The sequence below is a fragment of the Leptopilina heterotoma genome, unplaced genomic scaffold (genome assembly GCF_015476425.1).
Source record: "Leptopilina heterotoma isolate Lh14 unplaced genomic scaffold, ASM1547642v1 Lhet_10, whole genome shotgun sequence".
NCBI lineage: Eukaryota > Metazoa > Arthropoda > Insecta > Hymenoptera > Figitidae > Leptopilina > Leptopilina heterotoma.
Genome location: NW_025110813.1, coordinates 2,793,693 through 2,815,580, shown reverse-complemented (window position 1 = coordinate 2,815,580; position 21,888 = coordinate 2,793,693). Strand labels below are relative to the sequence as shown.

The 21,888-nt window shown below is 24.3% G+C and overlaps 4 protein-coding genes across 5 annotated transcripts; 3 read left to right on the top strand and 1 right to left on the bottom strand.

Annotated features, from left to right (window-relative positions):
• Positions 1 to 21: 21 nt before the first annotated feature.
• On the top strand, positions 22 to 4,005 carry LOC122498440. Its single transcript, XM_043606165.1, has 5 exons — positions 22 to 160; positions 2,371 to 2,557; positions 2,987 to 3,172; positions 3,490 to 3,672; positions 3,863 to 4,005. The coding sequence occupies exons 2-4, from the start codon at positions 2,486 to 2,488 to the stop codon at positions 3,589 to 3,591; spliced, it is 360 nt and encodes a 119-aa protein (XP_043462100.1). The 5' UTR covers positions 22 to 160; positions 2,371 to 2,485; the 3' UTR covers positions 3,592 to 3,672; positions 3,863 to 4,005.
• Positions 4,006 to 4,556: 551 nt separating this feature from the next.
• Positions 4,557 to 8,951, top strand: LOC122498046 (unconventional myosin-XIX-like). Its single transcript, XM_043605566.1, has 12 exons — positions 4,557 to 4,620; positions 4,696 to 4,943; positions 5,064 to 5,396; positions 5,685 to 5,952; positions 6,123 to 6,386; positions 6,634 to 6,866; positions 7,017 to 7,187; positions 7,283 to 7,494; positions 7,674 to 8,047; positions 8,175 to 8,300; positions 8,406 to 8,569; positions 8,687 to 8,951. Exons 1-12 carry the CDS (start codon positions 4,557 to 4,559, stop codon positions 8,780 to 8,782), a joined length of 2,553 nt encoding a protein of 850 aa, XP_043461501.1. The 3' UTR covers positions 8,783 to 8,951.
• LOC122498411 lies at positions 8,657 to 13,385 on the bottom strand. Of its 2 annotated transcripts, XR_006301226.1 has the most exons (9): positions 12,703 to 13,385; positions 12,352 to 12,583; positions 12,156 to 12,253; positions 11,892 to 12,083; positions 11,632 to 11,753; positions 11,217 to 11,418; positions 9,427 to 9,689; positions 9,031 to 9,278; positions 8,657 to 8,796 (listed from the first exon to the last, which is right to left on the bottom strand). XR_006301226.1 is itself a non-coding variant. In XM_043606126.1 (8 exons), exons 1-8 carry the CDS (start codon positions 12,946 to 12,948, stop codon positions 9,086 to 9,088), a joined length of 1,548 nt encoding a protein of 515 aa, XP_043462061.1. In that variant the 5' UTR covers positions 12,949 to 13,350; the 3' UTR covers positions 8,972 to 9,085. The 2 variants fall into 2 exon arrangements, 1 of the variants encoding a protein (XP_043462061.1); XM_043606126.1 differs by lacking the exon at positions 8,657 to 8,796 and having other exon boundaries at positions 8,972 to 9,278; positions 12,703 to 13,350.
• A 358-nt stretch (positions 13,386 to 13,743) lies between these two features.
• LOC122498432 (probable Bax inhibitor 1) lies at positions 13,744 to 19,869 on the top strand. The gene is made up of 4 exons (XM_043606153.1): positions 13,744 to 13,944; positions 14,437 to 14,738; positions 17,602 to 17,927; positions 19,373 to 19,869. The coding sequence occupies exons 1-4, from the start codon at positions 13,898 to 13,900 to the stop codon at positions 19,400 to 19,402; spliced, it is 705 nt and encodes a 234-aa protein (XP_043462088.1). The 5' UTR covers positions 13,744 to 13,897; the 3' UTR covers positions 19,403 to 19,869.
• Positions 19,870 to 21,888: the final 2,019 nt, after the last annotated feature.

Genomic DNA, 21,888 nt, shown 5'->3' with positions numbered 1-21,888 from the left:
GAATATTGAATATGATCATGCTACCTTGGTTCGTTGGTCACCTGATGGCAAAGCTTTCTTAATTCACAAAGCGCTGGGCAATGCAATTGAAGTGTATAAAATTTCGAAGAAATCGGATGGTACTTTGGCTTCTGCGACCAAATCCTTCGAATTCCCGAAGGTAGATGAAAATATTTAATTATTGCTTTTCATAATTTTCTATTCTTACAGAGCTCGAACTAGGTCCGTAAATTTGCTTGAAGCCCGTAAAAGTCAGTTTAAAAAAAATGTCCGTAAAGTCCGTAATTTTATTGAGAAAAGACGAAAAATTCGTAAATTGTACGATATAATTAGGAAAATTTTAAAGAAATTACAAATGATTACAGAAATTCAATTACTTTCAAAACTAATCGAATTCTTCTCCAAAATTCAATCATTTTCCAAAAGTTTTAAAAATTCTTGTCAAAATTTCAATTATCTTTAGAAATAATTAAATTCATCTCCGAAATTCAATTATTTTCAAAAATTTTTAAATATTCTCGACGAAATTTCAATTACCTTTAGAAATAATTAAATTCTTCTCCGAAATTCAATTATTTTCAAAATTTTTTAAATATTCTCGACAAAATTTCAATTATCTTTAGAAATAATTAAATTCTCCAAAATTCAATTATTTTCAAAAATTTTAATATTATTCTTGTCAAAATTTCAATTATTTTCAAAAATGTTCACAATTAATGTTTTTCAATATTTACTATTTTAATAAAATTGTCCAAAAGAATTCAATTATTTTAAAAAAATTTAATAAAATTTTACGCAAAGCTATAATTTATTTTCATAAAATAATAAAAATTTCACAGGAATTTTCAATTATTTACAAATTTTTTATAAATTTTTTCCGCAATCATTCAATTATTTTCATAAATAATAAAATTTTTACAGGGATTCAATTATTTTCGTAAATAACAAAAATTTGTTAATGAATTCAATTATTTTCATAAATAATGAAACTCATTGCAGAATTTCAATTATTTTTAATACAATTTTAATCGACTTTCTCAAAAAATGTAATTATTTTTAAAATTTTTATTAAAATTCGTCAAAGGAATTCAATTATTTAAAAATTTATTGAAAAAATTCCTTATGAGAATTGAATTTTTAGCTTAACATTCAATAAAAAATTATTTATTTTTGTATTTAAATAGTTGAATTTTCTAATAAAAATTAATTTAAAACTGAATTTTATATAAAGTTTAGATAATAATTGAATATTAATAGCATTACAGCATAAATTTTTAGAAATAATTGAATTTTGAAAAGATTTCAAATTAAAAATCTTTGAAAATCTGTATTTTTCATATTTTTAACTAACAATTCTGCGGAATTAATTTTTTTGAGAAAGTTTAATAGCTGATTTTTTTTAAAAATTATTTGAAGTTTTAATTTTCTTATATATACTTAATTGAAGAATTTACGAATAATTGAAATTTTGTAAAATTAAATTGTAAAGAAATAAATTTGAAAATACTCAAAGAACTTTTTCAAAAATTATTAAAAATAATGCATTTGTAGAAGAATTTTAGTTAAAAACATGAAAAAAAATTTAATTTTTGAAAAGTTACAAATTATTGCAGAAATTCAATTATTTTCAAGAGTAATAATATTCTTCGCAAAAATTAAATATTGTTCAATAAATAATTTACTTCTGTATTTAAATAATTGAATTCTAGTAGAATTTTCTAATAAAAAATTTATTTAAAAATGAATTTCAGTTAAAATTTTAGATAATAATTGAATATTAAAAGCAATAATATCTATTGCGAAATTTCATAATTAATTGAATTTTGAAATTAATTTTTTTTTGTAAAAGTTTAATAGAATTTTTTTTATATTATTTTAAGTTTTTATTTTGAAATTATTTAATTTCGGTATTTTTTTCAAGGACCTTAATTTTTGTAATTGTAATTTTATTGAAATTATTTAATTAAAGAATTTACGAATAATTGAAATTTCGTAAAATTGAACATTGTAAACAAATGGATTTGAAAATTGTCAAAGAACTTTTTCGAAAATTATTAAAAATAATCGATTTAAAGAAGAAATTTAGTTAAAAATTCTTGAAAATAATTGAATTGATAATGATTTTATCGGAGTTATCGATATCTTCATGTTTTATATTTATGAAAAATTTAATTTATAGTTTTAAGTAAAATTTTCTCTGATTTGACTCGGACTGGTTATATTTTTGTTAGTAATTGGTCCATAATTTTTAATTTTTGGTCCGTAAAGTCCGTATTTTTAAATACTTTCACTGGTTCGAGCCCTGTTCTCATTATTTTCTTTAGGAAAAAATTAGATTTTGCAATTTCTTAATTTTTGAAAAATTTTCAGCATCATGTGGAGGACGTGGTGGGCATGGACATTGCGTGTACCGGACGTTACATCGTGACTTGCAGCACAGCAAATGACTTAGTAATTTGGGATTTGAAGGGACAAATTCTGGCAAATGTCGACACTTATCTTGGAACAACTCATAAGGCTAGAGTTTCTCCCTGCGGACGATTCGTTGCTGCATCAGGTAAACTATCTTCGATTTGGAAATTTAAGCAAAATTTAAAAACTCCACAGAATTAGAAATTAAAATATTAAAATCACTGGATAATAGAATTAAAATGTTTTGAGAATATAAAAGACCAAATTTCCACTTTCAATCGTTACTTCATCAGATAAAATATTTTTTAATCTAAAAACTCCAGAAATTAAAATGTGAAAATTAAATTAAATTTAAATCACTGGATAATTAGAATTATAATTTTTGGAAACTAATTTTCCAAATTCATTTCTTACTTCATCGGGTATTTTTTATTGAAAAATAAAAGCAGAATTTAAAAATCCCAGAAAATTAAAATCTGAAAATTAAATTAGAAATTAAAAAATTAAAACCACTGGATAATTGGGAATAAATTAAATTTTCTAAAATATGAAATATTATTTTTTGTGATTTCAGGTTTCACGCCCGATGTTAAAGTTTGGGAAGTTGGATTCACCAAATCGGGAGAATTTAAACAGGTCGCGAAAGCTTTTAATCTTGCTGGACATTCGTCGGGAGTTTATGATTTTGGATTTAGCGCTGATACGAGCTGCATGGCTACTGTGTCGAAGGATGGAACTTACAGATTTTATGACACTAACAGTAAGAAAATCAATCTAATTTTGTAGAATATTTTTTCCAGAAAGAAATTTTCTAAATTGAAATACAAAGAAAGAAATTTATAATTATTACACAAATAATTGCAGAAAAGATTTTAAAAAATTGGTCAAAATAATGCAAATTTATAATTAGTTTTGAGAAATAAAAAAAAAAATAAAAAAAACTTCTGGAAAATAATTTTAAATATAGAATAATAAAATTTTTGTTAAAAAATTTAAAAGTGAAAATTCCTTTTTAAATCTAAAATTCTAAATGGAGAAATTTGTCAGAAAATTTAATTTAAATTTTTCAATTTTTAGTCGAATTCGAGAAAGGTGAAGATCCACGAATTCTCGTCAATGGATCTTGGGAATCAACATCGACTGCAAATTTGGCCCTATCACCGAATGGAGAAGTTTTAGCTATTGCCCATGGATCATCATTATCGTTTTATTGCACAATCACTGGTGCTTTTGACACAACTATCGACGACATTTTCAATGGTAATTTATCTTTATTTCTAAAAACATTTAGAATTTTTTGTTTCCTTTTTTTTCATAAAAATATTTACTCGAAAACAACTAAAAATATTCGACTTCAAGACGTAAAAAATTCCAATTATTAGAATATTGTTAGAATTTGTCGAGTTAAATGTTGCAATATTCTTTGAAATTAATTTTCCTTTATTTTCAGGACCAATAACGTGTCTTGCATTCGACGCAGCAGGCGAATATTTACTCGTTGCTGGTGACAAGCACGTGAAGATTTTCCGCAACATTCCCGGCTATCGAGCAACAATCGAATCGTCAAAGAAGAAATTGGAGCAACGTCAAACATCTGCCACGAGGGAGCGTTTGGAGAAAACAATTTTAAATTGCAAAAATTTCCTTGACAATATGAACGAAAAATATCCTCAATAATAATAATTGGAAATCCTGATGATGATGATGATGATTTGAATTGTTGAAATAATTCTGCGCTTGCCTTTTTGCATTGTTGCGCGTCACACATGCATTTCATATATCTAAAGACTGTTTACAGAGTTATTGCAATTTATATTTCAATAAAGAAAACTTGTGTATACATAAAGTTGTTATTAATTAAATTTGCTATCAATTTAAAGAAATAACAAAACTAAAACTTATTTTTTTAGGGAAAAATTAGTCTTTTTTTATTTTCGCAAGAAAAGAAAACAAATGAATTTTCAAAATTCGCAGCTAAATTATTTGTTGTCAATCTGTCAAACCAGATGCTAGAAAAATGTTCCCTTTAATTAATTAACGAATAAACTAATAATAATTAGCAAACGATAGATAAATCAATTTATAATTTCCGTATGAAATTATTTAACTATTAATTATTTCTTTGATAATTTTATTATCAAAAGATGAATTCTATTGAATTCGATTCGATAAATAATCTTAATGCAATTCCTGACAATGAAGATTACAGTAAGTGTTCATTTCTCTGAATTTCTTTCAATAACTTCAATTTTCCTATTTATTATCATTTTTCCATTTTTTCAGTCATTCAGTATTTAATAAATCGTCTAAAAACAGGAAAAACTTACACTTGGGTCGGTCAAATTCTCTTATCACTAAATCCCCAAGAAAATTATTCTCCCGAATTACAATATTCCTCGAAAAATAATTTCTTCGATAATAATTTCCTCGATTCATCACAATTTTTCCAAAAGAACATTAAACCTCATATATTTGCAGTTGTTGCAAATGCGCATTTTAAACTTCTAAACAATCTCGGTCGACCTTCTCAGGTAATATTTTTCGAATATTAAACAAAAAAAAAAAAAAAAAAAATTAATTGCCTAATTAAAAGATTGACAATTTTTCCTCAAAGCTATAAAAAAAAGAAATAATTAACGATTGAAACGCAGGTAATTCTGATAAGCGGTGACAGTGGCACTGGAAAAACTTTCAATGCAAATCAGGCAATAAACTTTCTCGCAGCAATTAATAAAAGTTCATCGACTTGTTTATTGAATGGAAAAAAAGGAGAAAAATTTGTGGAAAAAATTGTCAAGTCTTGTCCTTTAATTACTGCATTCAGTACAGCGAGTACGGAGAAAAATTCTCAAAGTTCAAGACACGGGCAATTAATACGTTTTGAATATGAGAAGGGAATTATTTCCGGTGCTTCGATTCAATCGTTTCTCCTCGAGCGAACGCGTGTCACGAGAGGAAATAATAATTTTATCATTTTTTATCAGGTGACAATTGAAAAAAAAAAAATTAATAAAAAAATCTTTTTAAAAAATAAAATAAAAATTGATAAAATTGAAAATAAAGTAAAAATAATTCAAAACAAAATAAATTGAATAAAACTAAGTTCAAATAAACTGAATTAAACAAAAATAAATCCAAATAAATTAAATAAAAATAAATTCAAATAAAACGAATTAAACAAAATTAAATAAAAATAAATTCAAATGAAACGAATTAAATAAAAATAAATTCAAATAAAATGCAAAAAATTCTCATTTTTCCAAAATTTACAGCTTCTCTTCGGATCCTCAGACTCTGAACTCCAGAATTTCGGTTTATCGAAGGAAGAAACGTATAATTTACTGGGACAAAATCCCTACGTCCAAAATGAAAAATTGGATCAAAGTTTGCAAAAAACTCTAACAGCCATGAGAGATTTTGGTTTTTCCGAAAAAGAGAGAGAAGAAATTCTCAATATTATCGCTTTGCTGATACATTTGGGAAATGTAAAATTTATCGAGACTGGCGACGGTTCGACAGCAATTGATATTGAAAATAAAGGTTCTAAATTAATGTCACGCATATATTTCGAAATTCTAAACAATTTTAAGTGAAATATTTCCCAATCATGATTTTTAATACTCAAAATAAAGAAATTAGAATTTTTTTTCTTACTACAAAAACAAAAAAAAAATATAAAATTTCCTAATTTCAAAATTATTTTTCATCAGTTTCTAGAAAAGCTCTCGAAAAAGCGAGTGCACTGTCTGCAGTGTCAGAAAATGAATTAAACGAATTATTAACAACAACTTTGATAAGCACTCAAAGTCAATGGCGAAGACATTCGACGTATCGACGAAATCTCGGCTTAATTGAAATTTGCCGAAATCGATTATTCAGCATTATTCGTCACTTGTACGATAATTTATTTCACTGGTTAATAGATCGTATAAATCAAATTTTATCCTCCGGAGATGAGTATCACAATTGGTTGGGTAATTTATTTCAATTTTATTTAATTCTAAAACAAAAGAAAAAAAAGTTTAATTAAATAAATTCTTTTTCGAATAATATCGAAGTGAATTTAATTAAATTGGAATAAATTGAATACAATTAATTAATTAAATATAATTAATTAAACTAAATTAAATTAAATTAAACTAAATTAAATTAAATTAAATTAAATTACAATAAAATCGATTCAATTCAATTTTTATTCGTCTTGTAATAATTCTTGATTAGGAATATTAGACATTTTTGGATTCGAATCATTCGCCATAAACGGTCTCGAGGAACTTTCAATAAATTATGCGAATGAACGGCTACAATTATATTTTATGCGAGATTATTTAGAATCAGGACATCAGGAATTATTGGAGGAAGGTTTAAGTGATTTACCAACTCCAAGAATTATAGACGTCTATCGAGATCGATTAAATGCCATTGAAGTTAATTTATTTACAGTCTTGAATGATGTACGTTTTTTTAATATTTTTTAAAAGAAAAAAAATTGCAAATATAGTAAAAAATTTAATTTGAGTGTCAGAGATTTAGTGGAATTTTTTTATGAGTAATATTTAATTATGAATGGAATTAAATTAATTCCTAAGAAAATTATTTTACAGGCCAGTCAACATTCAGTACAAAATAAAAATTTTCATCTAAAAAATCAATTTCGAAAAGTCGACAATATTTTTTTTAAACTGTCCAAAAATAATGAGACATTTATCATTAATCACTATTCGCAACCAGTCGAATATTCTTTGCAAGATTTGCTCTCAAAAAACAGTGACAAGGTTTTTATTAAAAGAGAAAATTAATATTTATATTCAAGAGTAACAATAAGATTGAAACATATTTCTAATAATGATCGAATAATTTAATATTTCAGGTTCCAAATGAACTGGCAAATATTTTTTCTGAGTCGTCAAACAGTCTTTTGAAATTCTTATCAGCCATGAATGAAAATAATTTTCAGAATAAGGACAGTAAAATTTATACAAGAAAAGGAACAACTCTGGCAAAAGTCAAACGCAGTTTAGATGCTCTTTTGAAAGAACTCAAAAAGTGTGACACTAATTACGTTAAATGTGTAATGCCAAGGTTTTCAGAATTACTATTTTTTTATTAATTAACTACTAATTAATTAAATAATTAATTAATTAACTACTAATTAATGAAATAATTATTTAATTAATTAGTCACCTTAATTTTCCGAAACTTGTTTTTTCAAAATAATTAATTTAATTAATCAATTTATTACATATTCTCATTTTTCTCAGATTTATCGAAAATTCTTGGGACAAAATAGAATTAAAAAGACAATTAATTTATACGGGAATTTTAGACGCTTTACCACTTGCTAGATGTAAATTTTCAATTCGTCTCCTTTATGAAGAATTTATTAAACGTTATTCGAAAAGGGACTGTGATTGGAAAAATATTTCCTCCCCAATAATTGACTCCACTTTTCATATTCAACGATGTGAGGAAATTCTTAAAGAATCATCAAACATGGAAAATGAATCGTCAATGATTTTTTTCGGAAAACGTTTAATTTTCCTCAACGAATCATTTTTCTTCAAATTAGAAAATCAGAGAAATAAATATCTCAATCATTGTGCACTCAAGATACAAATTTTTTGGAAAAATTATCGTAAGTACCCAAAAAGCTCTTTTAATTCTCTAAAGAAAAATAAATTCAAATAATAAATCTAAAGACAAATTTTTAATTTTTAATTTTTAAATCCATAAATATTTAATAAAAGAATATATTTTTTAAGAATTAAAAAAAGTTGCGAGTCTAAATGTCAGAGAATCAACTTCAATTGTCGAGAAAAGAAAAAAATCAATTCTCCACAAATTATTGTCGAACAATAAAAATTGCACGATTGTAGAAAAATCAAAAAGTAAGGCAAATAAAAAAAACGAAAAAATTAATTTCAGATAAAAATAAACATTTTTATATTATGCGGGGAAATATTTTCTATATTATACATAAATTATTTCAACAGATACACAAAAATTAAATGATAGCTCGAGGCTTGAATTAATAGATTTCACAAATTCTTTGCATATTAAATCCAATCAATATGGACAGTGTCATAGTACTATTTCATTTGAACGTAACGTATTTTTTTACAATAACCGAATTATCAGTCGTCAACGACTTGCTGAAGTAAGAGAAGAACAAAATTTTTATCGTTATTATTTTTATACAATTTTATCTTTATACGACAGTTTAGAATTATTTTTTTCTAAATCAATTAAAAAAATGTTCTATTTTTTGCAATAGGTACCTATTCGATTCCACACTCGACTTACATGCCTGTCGAATTCTCATTGTTTGCCAAAATCAGAATTGCCAAATGGCCTCGAGGACTGTCTTTGATTTCCAATAAGTGTCTAAAAATACGATTTAGTTTTAATTTATAGTTTATTGGAAAAATTTAGTTAATTTTAAAATTATAGTTGAGTTTTGTATTTTTGGATAGTTCAGTTATAGTTGGTGTTTGTATAATCAAGTAATTAATATAATAAAGAAATATTTGGATATTTTACACTCGTTAAATATTTATCCACTTACAATATACAGTTTCAGTCGGAAAATTAAATTGAAGAGAAAAAAAAACTATGTACCTTAATGATTGTTAACTTTTTGTTAGGAACCTATTGTCAGATTTTTGAATATTATTTAAAGATGAATATTTCCTAAGTTGTAAGCATCTGAGAAATTTTTCCTTTTGTTTTTAAATATAAGCAGTCTTCTAGACGCAACAAGAGCGACTGTGGCAGGCACTTCACTTCTTAAAAATTCATAATCAGCGCGTAAACTTGCTCGTTTCAGATTATCTGGTGGTACAGGACGTCCGCCAGCGAATGCAAATCTAAAAAAAGGATTTTCTTATTAAAAAATCTGTAAAATTCTTTAGTTATTAAAATAGTCATTAAAATTATAGTTATCCAGAGAAGAAAGTGAAAGTAATTAATAATTTATAGTTAAGAAAAAAGAAGAAAAGAAAAATTGAATTTTACCTAATTTCATGTCTGCCTTGCAGCATTGAATCGGGAAATACGGAATGTCTGTCCGGGCAGATTTTATTAAATCGAATCGGCCTGACATTAACAGTATTAATTTTACTTCTCACAATCATTGGGAGATTAACTGGTTCCTTACGCTCCCCTTGATTCTCGTTTCTCGTCACCATATACGACAATATAGAGTCGCCATAATGATCATAAATCACAGAATAATTAAAAGGCTGATTACCTGTTTTCACGAAAGCGCTAACTGCAATCTGTCAAATAAATTTACAAAAATTATTTTTTAAATATGCATTTAAATAAACAGGGTTGCTACAAAAATTTGTTTTTCCCTGGCTTCCCCTCATTTTCACTCAGAACTTTGACTCTAAAGAATATTCAGATTCACTCTAAAATTTGTTAGATACAAACTGTAAAAAATTTTGGCACAATTTCCTTCAAAAAAAAAGGAAAACTTTCAAAATTATTAGAAAAGTAATTTTTCTTCTTATTCTGCTGGAAATATTTCCTCAATTTTTGGAAAAAAACATATCCAAAAAAAATTGGAATCTTTTCTAAAGAATTGGAAAACTTTCCTGATAAAATGAATTTTAAAAGATAAGTTAAAAAATAAATCCCAAATTCTGTTGGAAATATATCCAAATTTTTTTTTTTCAAATCTAAAATTTCAATTTAAAACCTTTTGTAATTCAATTATTCATAAAAATTTTTAAAGAAACTCTAGTAAAATACAATTACATATAATATTGGACTTTTTAAGTAAAATTGTCCGTTAATTAATTTATAAATATTAAAAATTAAAATAAATTCTGAATAAAAATTATTTAAAATTCAAATCTTTTAAAATTTCAATTTGAAACCTTTTGAAATTCATTAATTCATAAAAATTAAAAAAAAAAACTCTAGTAAATCCAATTAAATTTGAAATTTTTAAATTCTTCTTTGAATCAATTATTTTTAATAATTTTTGAGAAATTTCTTTGGGAATCCAATTTTTCAAAAAGAATAATTCTTCGGAATTTTAAATTAAAATTATTCAAAATTCAAATCTAAAATTTCAATTTAAAACCTTTTGCAATTCAATTATTCATAAAATTTTTTTAAGAAACTCTAGTAAAATACAATTATTTTTGGAATTTATAAGTAAAATTGTTCGTTAATAATTTATAAATATTAAAAATTAAAATAAATTTTCAATAAAAATGATTTAAAATTCAAATCTTTAAAAATTTTAATTTGGAACCTTTTGAATTTCAATTATTTATAAAAGTTGTAAAAGCAACTCTTATAAAATTCAATTATTTTTGAAATTTTTCAGTAAAATTATTCTTTTAATAAGTTAGTAATAATAATTTTATGGTAGACAAAGAAGAATTCAAGAATTAAATTATTTTAAATAAATTCGATTTTATATTCTGTAAAATGCAATTATTATTGTCCGAAGAAAACAAAAATTTAAGATTTCATATTTAAATTCGTGGTGATTTAAAAGTTTATAAAGCAAACCAAAAGAAATTCAAGAAGAATTGAATCTTTAAATAAATAATTAATTTACTTAAATTTCATTTAAAATTAAATTCCTAAAAATTTAATTCTTTTCCAGTATTTTTAATTAAATTCCCCATCTTTTTCCTTAACCAATTTTTTTTTCTCTGACTTTTCTCTAATTTTCCTGACCTGTGCTAACCCAGAAAAATTATTTAAATAAATTTAATAATTTAAATATGAAAAAAAATTTCAAATTATCAAAACTTGAAGTTTTTCTTTGCGTATCTACTTACGGCTAAGCGAAGCCACAAAACAGAAGCAGGTGTCGCGAATGACAGAACATTTTCTAGAGAAAGCGGTGAATTATTTTCTTGTTGGAAGAACAATAGAGGTTGAACGCCTGCGATCAATTCCATAGCCATTAATTTTTTTCTCCTTGATTCAAAACTATCTTTCACCTCCTGACGAAGCATTCCTTCCAAAACTGGAATGAATCTAAAAAATTGATCATTTTTTTAAAATCAAATTTAAAAAAATATTCTCCAAAGAAATTTTAAACAATAAAACAAGAAAAAGAAATTTAAACAATAAAACAAGAAAAATAAATTTAAATAATAAAACAAGAAAAAGAAATTTAAACAATAAAACAAGAAAAAGAAATTTAAATAATAAAATAAGAAGAAATTTTAAGACTATCAGAAGACTAACCTATCAGCTGCGGAAGGCCAACGAAGCATTAATTTGAAAGCGCATTCTTTGAATAAAACTTCCATATTTGTGTGTATATAACCATCGGGAAGTTCAATCAACAATTCTGTTAATTTATCCACCTAAAATAGAGAAATATTTTTAAGAAACAATAGGAAATTGTTTTTCTAAAGAAAGTAAATAAGTAACAATAGTAAAATAAGTAATAGAAATAAATTTAAAATTAAATTGAATTAAATTATTCGAAAAATTCAAATTACAGAAACTAGGTGATAGGGATAAACAGCTTCACTGTTGCTGGCGACTGCAATAATAAGCTGACAAGTACGCATCGAAATACGAGTGTAATGAGTACTGTTTGCAATCACCATGGCTCTTGCAATAGACATTAATTTATCCACAACGCCATAACCACCTAAATTAGCATTAGTTGCACAATCATTCAAGAGGACCTGTAAAAAATATTTCCACTTAGTATCAAAATTTAATTAACAAGAGAAAACAAATTCAAAACAAACATTTACCTGAAACGTCTTCTGAGATCCATTAAAAATCGTTTTTATTGCTCGTTTTGCATAATTATCACGAGCTTCCCGAAGGCGAGCGTCAGCAATCTCCGTTTCTGTATAAAATGAAACAAAATTTTAATAAAAAAAATATTTAATATTTAATATATGAATATATATAAAATGAATATTTTTCTTGAATTCTAATTTATACCCTGTAGTAAAGGAGGAAGTATTTGTTCAATTCTCTGTGGATTATTAACTTGTTGCGGTAATTCTATAATGTGCTCATGAGGAACAAATACCGCAGCTTCAGTGTGATATTCCGGCATTTGCTCGGGAGCTCCAAATATTGGATCAATATCACATAAATTTGTAAACACAGCATTCACATCATTCGATGTTAAACGTCTTCGTTTACTGTGCCTAAGTCTAGTTACACATTTCTGTAATTTATAAATAAATAGATTTCTTTTTTGCAAAACGGAGAAAAATTTATGATACAATTATAACAATAATTCGATTAGTTAGAAATCTTAAAATAAAAAATACTTTTTGTACTTACGTGCAAAACATCTCGTAAACGATAAGAAGCATCTTCTGCAAGTCTCCGTAGAAGAGGATCTGGCAGTGGATGCATTCCCAATTCTTCGCCAATTGCCGAAACCCATTCTGTACTTAATACCGCATATCTTCTTGTATTTTCTCCATTCACAACACTATTTGAACTTGCATTACTCGTGTCACCATTATTATTCGCAAAATGATTATTAAAACCCGAGGAAGATTGAGAATTCAAAACCTCTTTCATATTGATAAATATATATTAGAAGATTTCAAACTTAACCTATATTTATATTTGCAACTAAAATAACAAAAAATGTTTTAAAATTCACTGTAAATCATTTTTTCTCTATATTTAATCTCTTAGTATTCTTCTTGTTTCTTTCTTTTTTCTAAACTATAGAGAAATAATTAAAAAATCGAAAATTATGAATAAAAGTCACGGTTTTCCCTGAGAGAGGTTAACTTTTATCACGTTTGGCACATGTTTACTTTTGGAGAAAAAGAATTATATTTATATTTACATATTATTTCTTATTCCGTTGCACTTTCGTCAACATTATTTACTAGATAAATAAATTATTCTTGCACGATATTTATAATTAATCACTAAAGACAAAGTTGTTTGTAATCTTTGTAATTTGACACATTTTGACAGATGACATTTTCAGAAACGTAGAAATATGGCGGGAGATGAGGAAGATTCAAAATTTGTAGGAATAATTTATGAGTATTTTTAAAAAAATTTTTTCTAATTAATAGAATATTTCTCATTTCGAATTGTCTGATTAAAAGTTAATAGCTAACAATTCTGGGAAAATCGATAATTTTCTACATATATTTATTCAACGTGTATATAACAAAATACTGAGTCACATAACCTAAAAAAGTTTGACAGTAGAGGGCAGACGTTTCGCTTTGTACACTTCAATTTTTCTCTCTCCAACTTGAAGAATTTCATAGCTCCCTCTTTATTCTCTCATTAAACTGTCATTTCGTCAGAGCTTCATTAACTTTCAGCCAATGAGAAATCAAGAGAAAATATATACCATAGAAATATCACTGACGTGTCCACAAAAAGTATCACTTTGGCGATTCATGATCATTCTAGATCAGTATAAAATTAAAAACAGAAGTGTTTGCAACATAAGTGTAACTAGTGTTTTAATTTAAAACGAAAGAAGAAAATTAAAATCATGGCACCAACATTAACGAGCTTTGTTAATTCCTTCAACGCCAGACTGTAAGTTTACTCTCAAATGTTCATCTTTATGTTCCAAAAATATCTTTTGTTTACTTATTTTGTATCCGCTCATTCTCTCACGAGTATAAGCGATAAACATTCTTTTTTATATATTTGTACTTTAACATGTAGTTACGAAAATAGATTTTAATATAATCAGACGATTCTTGAACACGTAGGTAGTTATCAAAATGATGTAACTTTCCAGTGTGTACTACTTATATACTACAATGACAGTATATTTTTTGATTCTCATTTTTATTTTAATAGATAATAAAAGAATCCATTATTTTCTGCGCAGCAATTTATAATATGTCAATTTTACTTTCTTTAGCTGTAATTTAATTATCGAAAGACAATATATCTATAAAGTTGATATATATTCAATGTCAAATTGATTTATTTTTCAAATACACGTTTTATATAATGGAAAGGTAGCGAATTTTTTTCTTGTTTTTCAAGAAACTGCAGGGGAAATTTTCCTTTTTTCAGAGAAGCACCGTTGAAACAACATTTAAAAAATGTCTACGGATGCCTATCAATGTCGACGGTTTCAGCAGGCGTTGGAGCATACGTTCATATGTACACAGAAATTCTCCAGGCAGGATTAATGTCCACATTGGGAGCGTTAGGTCTTCTTTTTGCTCTTCTTTGCACACCTGATAATGGAAAAAATCAAAAAATACGTCTCGGTTATCTATTGGGTTTCACATTCTTGTCAGGATTGGGAATGGGACCCCTTTTGGAAGCTGTTATTAGCGTGGACCCAAGTATAGTCGTCACGTCTCTTTTGGGTTAGTTATTCACATTTTTTTTTCTTTCCTTGCTTCCAATTACAATGACAGCCATTATATATTATTTATGTTAATCACGATATTTTATTCTCATTAAGAGTATAATTTAGTCGTGGGAAAATTACGTGTGTTATTTATTCTCAATTATCATCAAAACAAAGAATTGAAATAACATTTTTTTTATCATTAAATTAAATTAATTTGAAATAATTTAATTAATTTGCTTTATTTATATTTTGTGTGATGATAATAGTGTATTAAAAATACTATTGATTTCTTGGAAATTATTTTCGTCATCGTAAAAATTTTTTTTTTTGTGTAAAGAAAGTGAATTTAAATTGAAAACTACGAATAGACTTTTACCTAAATTTATTAATAAATTAAAAATTTCAAATAGCGAATAATGAAATAAATGGTAGACAGTGGTTTTTAAGAACTACGCAGAAATTACCGATTAACAGTATATAAAGACGATAAAACTTGACAAAAGCTTATTTTAATTATTCAAATATTTCATAAAAGTTTCGCCAACTTGTTTTGAAAAGAGAAAGCATATCCTTTATTATTCATATATTTGAAAGTAGGAAATCAGCAAATTAAAATGAGATCTTTTTTGGTCCCCATACAAATTTTACAGTTTTGGTTTTACAATTAAATCATAATCTGTTAATTTAATTTTGAAAGAAAATAATTAAAAAACGAAAATTCGAAATTGCGAAATTATTTTTTGAAAAACAAAAATTGAATTTAAATAAATATTTCAATAAATAGTAAATTTTTTTACTAAAATTCTATGTTAAATTATGTATTATGAAGTAAATTGTTATTTGACTTTCTGCATAAACACTTAAGCAATAAACTAAATCGTTTAGCTATTTATCCACAATTTGATAAAGAAAAGAACTTTACAAACTGTTGATATATATTTTTAAAAAAGGAAAAAGCTTTAACTTAAAAATAAAATAAAGTACAAAATTATTTTATTCGTAAAAAGAAACATTACTGAAATAAAAATATCAAATTAAGAGAAATTTCCATTATATTTTATTATTTATTGATTTATGTTTACGTTTCGGAAATAATTTCCAAGGTCAAAGAACTTATTAATTTGAAAATTAATATTAAAAAGTACAGATAACGTATTTACAAGAAAATAAAAAAAAATAGAGAATATTGTTTAAAAGTATTTAAAATTCCTCTAGAATTAAAGGAAAACTTTTTTCATGCAATAATTAAAAAATATTCTGAACATTTTATCAATTATTATCAATTATTGTCTGAATTTTCCACGAATATTTATATTATTATTTTTTATTTTAAATTCCACTCGTGTTTGTCTCTTTTTTTCCATTTTTTCAAATATTTGCATTCTTTTTCATTTCAATACTTCAATTTGTACTTTTTTTTCTAAATCAAATCACTTTTCTCAAAATGAAAATCGAAAATTTCTTTTATTCACATTTGTAAATTTTAGTGGTTTCTTTTTTTTTATTCTTGCTTTTAAATATTAATAATTAATGGGTTTTCAGAGTTGCCTTTTTTGTTTGCCTCATAAACTATGAAATGACCACGAATTCTAATAGAAAACTTTCAATTTTTTCTATTTCTGACAATAACTTTTTAAATAACTTAATTCTCGAAGAACTATCAATTACTTAGAAATTATTTAATGAATAATTTTACTTTAATATTTCAAAATTATTTTAATTTTAACTTTTAAGAGAGTTGCATTTACAATTTTCATAAATTGATGAACTTCGGAAGGTTTTAATTTGAAATTTTATAAAATTTCAAATTTGAATGAATTTAATTAAAAATTTTAAAGATTTCAGATTTTTGAAAAATTAGTTACATTTTGTTTTGTATATTTAATTAATTATTGAAAAGAAATGGATTTATAGAAGAACTTTAGTTAAAAACACTAAAAATAATTGAATTTTGGAAAAGTTACAAAAATGATTGCAGAAATTCAATTATTTTTAAAAGTAATAAAATTCTTCGCAGAAATTCAATTATTTTCAACAATTTAAAAACATTCTCGTCAAAATGTCAATTATTTTTATAAATAATACAATATTTTTCTCCAAATTTCAATTATTTTCAAAAACTTTTGAAAATTCTCGTTAAAATTTCAATTATTTTTAAAAATAATTAAATTCTCCTCCGAATTTCAATTATTTTCAAAAATTTTAATAACATTCTTGACAAAATTTCAATTATATTTATAAATAATAAAATTCTTCTCCTGATTTTAATTATTTTCAAAAAATTTTTTAAGTTCTCGTCAAAATTTCAATTATTTTTATAAATAATTAAATTCATCTCCGAATTTCAATTATTTTCAAAAATTTCAATTATTCTACAAAATTTTATTAACATTCTTGACAAAATTTCAATTATCTAATTATAAATAATAAAATTCTTCTTCGAAGTTCAATTATTTTCACAAATTTTCCTCAATTCAATTCTACAGGGATTCAATATTATTTTCGTAAATAATAAAATTCTTTTTTGTAATTCAATTATTTTTAATTCAATTTTAATTCGAATAATTTTACAATTAAAGATATTAGTATAAATAAATATAATATAACGTTTTTTGTAGTATCTAATCATTTTTAGAATTAATCAGAATATTCTTTAGGGTCAGGGAAAAAGAGAAAATTTTGTCTGGAAATCAGGGAATCGTCAGGGGAAAACAAAATTAAATTTTTGTGGCAACCCTGAATTTTATTCATTAATTATTAATTAAATAATAATAATTCTTTTTATTATTATTCTTATTATATTTATTAATATTACTAATTAATTAATATAATGAATGGTTTGATTAGTGACTAATTTTTAATTTTGTTTATTTCAGCAACGTCACTTATCTTTGTGTCATTCAGCATCTCATCATTATTGGCCGATAGAGGAAGCTGGCTATATCTTGGAGGACCTCTAATTAGTTTGCTAAATTTGACTGTTCTCTTCTCGTTTGTCAATCTATTCTTGAGAGTGGCAATTCTCTATCAAATTCGCTTGTACTTGGGTCTGTTCATAATGTGTGGATTTATTCTCTACGACACGCAATTGATTGTCGAGAAGCACAGAATGGGCAGCAAAGACTTTATCATGCACTCTCTCGATCTTTTCATTGACTTCATCAATGTTTTCCGTCATCTTCTCGTTATTCTTACGCAAAAAGTAAGTATTTTGGTCACAAACGGCGACTTTTCCACTAAATAAACTAATTCAAAATTAATTTATTAAATCACTGAATAAAATAAATTTGGTACCAAATAAAAAAAAATTAGGTACAAAATAAAGTAGGTACTAGGTAAAATAAATTAGGTGCTGAATAAAATAAATTGTGAACTAAAATTAAATTTATTAAATTATTAAAGAAAATAGTGATCCACAAGTTTTGAAGTTTCAAGTGAACGAATTTTTCATTGTAAATATTTCCATAGATTGTAATAAGAAAAATTAAAAACCTAAATTTAACTTTTAGAGGTTTTATAACTTTTTAATTTGAAGTAGAAACAAATAAACGTTCATTTAAACGTTCAGAATTTTAGAAACGTCGAATAAGAAAATTATTTAATGACTAATAAAATTAATAATAGAATTTTATTTTTAAAAATTAAAAATTTGATAAAGATTTTATTTTAATGCATTATTTTTAAATTACTTTTTGATCGTGAAACTAAATAATGTTCAGATGAATATTTCCCCCAGGCGTTGAGTAATATGTATTTTTTTCGAAAAGAATAATTGTTTCTAAATTCTGATCTTTTTCTTTTGAATTTGAAATTTTAATTAATAAATTCACTTTTTTTAAAATAAATTTTGAAAATCTATTTAAAAATAATATTTAAAAATAGGTAGTCAAGAATAGATAAAAATAATATTTAAAAATACTTTGTTAAAAATAGATAAAAAATAGTTGGAAATATTTCAAACAAATATTTAATGAATAAAAATAGTACGCAATGACTATGGATTAAATAATTAATTGAACTGACCCATAAAATTAATCTCTTTTATCATAAAACTAATTATTCTATATGCACAATAATTAGTTCCATTAAATATTCATTTACCGATCGAAAACTAATTAGCCATTGTTTTAAATTATTAAATGCAATTAAAATAAAAGTAAACAAGTTTAAACGAAAAAAGAAGATTAAAAAAAGTAGAAAAAATTGCTTTTAAAAAAAATACTGCAATTAATTTGTCAATTAAATGATCTCTTTTTGTACCTTATTATCGTGATGTTAATTTTCACATTAGCAAACAAAAATTAACAATATGTAATTTAAACTCGACAAATATTGTTCAAAATAAAATAGAATTTTTTATTTTATTTAGTGATTTATTTGTTGAATCTTTTTATTTTTTTCCATAAAAAAAGGATAGAATATTTACTATCGGTTAATTTGATAAACGACCCGCGATAGTAAAATCTATCATTTTTTTTTTTTTTGCAAAATTCTCGTCTTTTCAAAATGACAATTTCTTTCAAGAGGGAAAAAAAAACTTTTATTTTTTTTTTATTCATAGACATTGTCATATATTGGATTAACCCAGTTTAATTTTAGTTCCTAAGCTTTATTAAATTATTCTTAACAAAGTATAATTTCTTTTAGGAACAACAGAATCGTAAGCGCAAAGACTAAGTTTTAAAACTATGGACTGCCATGTCGACGCATTCAAATAAATCCATAATCTAGAGGTCTTCATTTTATCCTATCCATACTTAGGACAACAGTATAATACACATTTAAAAAAAAATATATATATAATATACATACACAAGTAATGTCTACGCCAGCAGTCCATTAAAGAAGAGAAAAACATAAAAAAAAATATATAATTTTAATACGATAAAAAAGAAAAGTGCGTAATTGAATTACACTATAATATAATTTATGATTATCACTTTGATAAATTCAAAGCTCATCAATATTTCGGGAGAGAGTGTACTTTTTTTTATGAGCACATTTTTCTTTTATTTTGTTCCTTATTTTTTTCCATTTATTATTATTATTATTTTTCTTTCTCGCTCAGATTAGTCTATAAATTATTGTCTATAAAATATATTTTTATCTTTCAATAAAATGAAATTTACCAGTTTTTCTTAAAATTTTGTTTCATTTTTACGTTTTATTTCATTCCCGCAATTCTTTTTTTTTGCATTTTTCAAAATCATTTTTCTTCTTATATTTTTTTTATGAAACAATTTTTATTCATTTCTAATAATTTCATTTGTTCCAATTTTTGAAATATAAGTAAATACTGTAATATTTATTTTTCTAATGAAAAATAGTTTCTCTGGCACGGAAATCTTTTACTATTTTTAAGTACATAAGTAATGCATAATTATATTAGTAAAATATTTTAACAAAAAAAAAAAATAATTAAAAACATTTTGTCTCATGTAAATTGAAATAAATTAAATGCCAAGGGTTGAATAACAGCCGAAATATAAAAAAAACAAATATTGCAATTATGCGAGAAAGGTCTACCAAAATGTGAAATAATTAATCCGCGGATTAAATGGTATTTGCGTGTAAATTTAAGGTGTGAATTGATGATTTTACTTAATGTTAGTTACTGAATTTAGTCTCCTCTAGATGTGATATTTGTACTTTGCAAAAAAAAAAAAGTTGAAAAAGAAAATTATCCGATTTTTATTATACAATTTTATTTGTACATACGTGCAACATGCTACGATGTAATGAGAAACAAAAAAAAAATGATGTAAATTTGTAATTTTCAAATAAGCCCAGTCAATTGTGTTTGTTATACATTGAATGCTGAAACTTTAATTCTACATAACACATTATTTTATCTTTGAACTTACAGCGCAACTTTATTTTTATACAAAAACAAGAAAAAAAATGAAGATGTTATCATTTTGAAAATAAAAAATAAACTGCAAGTACAGAAAATCAATTTTGTCAAAAAAAAAGAAAATTGCTTTTAAATGAAATTTACCCTACCGAATATATTCAATTTTTATTTTTGGAAGATATTTTTTAAATTCTCAATTTAAAAAATATTTTAAAAAAATAATTATTTATCCTAATAATTATTAACTTGTTAATTATTCATTTAATAATTGTTAGTTTAATAATTATTCATTTAATAATTTTTAATTTAAAAAATATTTAATGAATATTAACATAAGCTTTCCACGTGTAACAATTTTTATTTTACAATTAAAAAGAACGTGCCTGCAAAAAGAAAATATCACAAAATGTGACACATTTTTTTTTTAATTCAAACAATTTAATTGATAGCAAAAGGAAATAATTACCTCACTTTGTACCAATTAATTTATTAATTAATATCAACGATTGTTTCTTTTTTTCTTTTAATATTTAATACGTGTCCAATCTGCACATATTAACTTTTCACGGGGGAAAGAATTTTATCAATATTGGTAATTGCATATCCGGAACATTTTTTAAATAATACCAGTAACCTTTTTTTCGTTTGTTTAATATTTCCAAAGACAATTAATAATTAATCACGTTTCATTCTTTGTTTCGGAAAAATATTTTTAAGAAAATCAAAAAAATATGGAGAATTTTTTTTTTATCAGGAGAAAAAAAAACATTTACTCTCGTTGATATATATATTTACGAAAAAAAATTATTAAACATAAAAATGATTATAAACAGAAAAATTGTTTTCATTAAAGAATGTAAGTTCTCAAAATTTTATTTTTCTGTCACGTAATTAAAATTGAAGACATTTTTTTTCTGCCATTGTGAGTAATTAAAATAAAAAGGAACTTTTTTTTCGAATTTTAAAATTGAGTGATTCGGAAACAAAATGAATTTGAATTTTTTCTATTCGAATATAAATATGATTTAAAATAAGATTTCAGAATAAAAATGTATATAATTATAGAACACGTAACAATTATATTGCAGTAGACAATGAAATAGCTGGTTAAGGTTGTCGTCAATCTCGATTTGCACGTCATAAATTTCCACATCTGCTTTCTAATTAGTGTATTAAAAAAAAAAAAAAAGAGAAGTGGCTGGCTTGTTAAAAGAAGGGATTGCGAAAATTACATTTCGTACATTGCCAAACAAAAAAAAGTATATCAAATGTGTTATAAAGTTCAAGAAAATCAAACGATATATGCAAT

Bases quoted from the DNA above. Each gene is read 5' to 3' on its own strand.
- LOC122498440 (XM_043606165.1), top strand. From the start codon at position 2,486: ATGTCGACACTTATCTTGGAACAACTCATAAGGCTAGAGTTTCTCCCT. The intron at 2,558-2,986 runs GTAAACTATCTT...TTGTGATTTCAG, and splicing joins ACGATTCGTTGCTGCATCAG to GTTTCACGCCCGATGTTAAA. The intron at 3,173-3,489 runs GTAAGAAAATCA...TTCAATTTTTAG, and splicing joins CAGATTTTATGACACTAACA to TCGAATTCGAGAAAGGTGAA.
- LOC122498046 (XM_043605566.1), top strand. From the start codon at position 4,557: ATGAATTCTATTGAATTCGATTCGATAAATAATCTTAATGCAATTCCT. The intron at 7,495-7,673 runs GTTTTCAGAATT...CATTTTTCTCAG, and splicing joins GTTAAATGTGTAATGCCAAG to ATTTATCGAAAATTCTTGGG. The intron at 8,048-8,174 runs GTAAGTACCCAA...ATATTTTTTAAG, and splicing joins AATTTTTTGGAAAAATTATC to AATTAAAAAAAGTTGCGAGT.
- LOC122498411 (XM_043606126.1), bottom strand. From the start codon at position 12,948: ATGAAAGAGGTTTTGAATTCTCAATCTTCCTCGGGTTTTAATAATCAT. The intron at 11,419-11,631 runs GTTAGTCTTCTG...TCAATTTTTTAG, and splicing joins TGGCCTTCCGCAGCTGATAG to ATTCATTCCAGTTTTGGAAG. The intron at 9,690-11,216 runs GTAAGTAGATAC...TTTATTTGACAG, and splicing joins TTTTGTGGCTTCGCTTAGCC to ATTGCAGTTAGCGCTTTCGT.
- LOC122498432 (XM_043606153.1), top strand. From the start codon at position 13,898: ATGGCACCAACATTAACGAGCTTTGTTAATTCCTTCAACGCCAGACT. The intron at 13,945-14,436 runs GTAAGTTTACTC...TCCTTTTTTCAG, and splicing joins AATTCCTTCAACGCCAGACT to AGAAGCACCGTTGAAACAAC. The intron at 17,928-19,372 runs GTAAGTATTTTG...AATTTCTTTTAG, and splicing joins TCGTTATTCTTACGCAAAAA to GAACAACAGAATCGTAAGCG.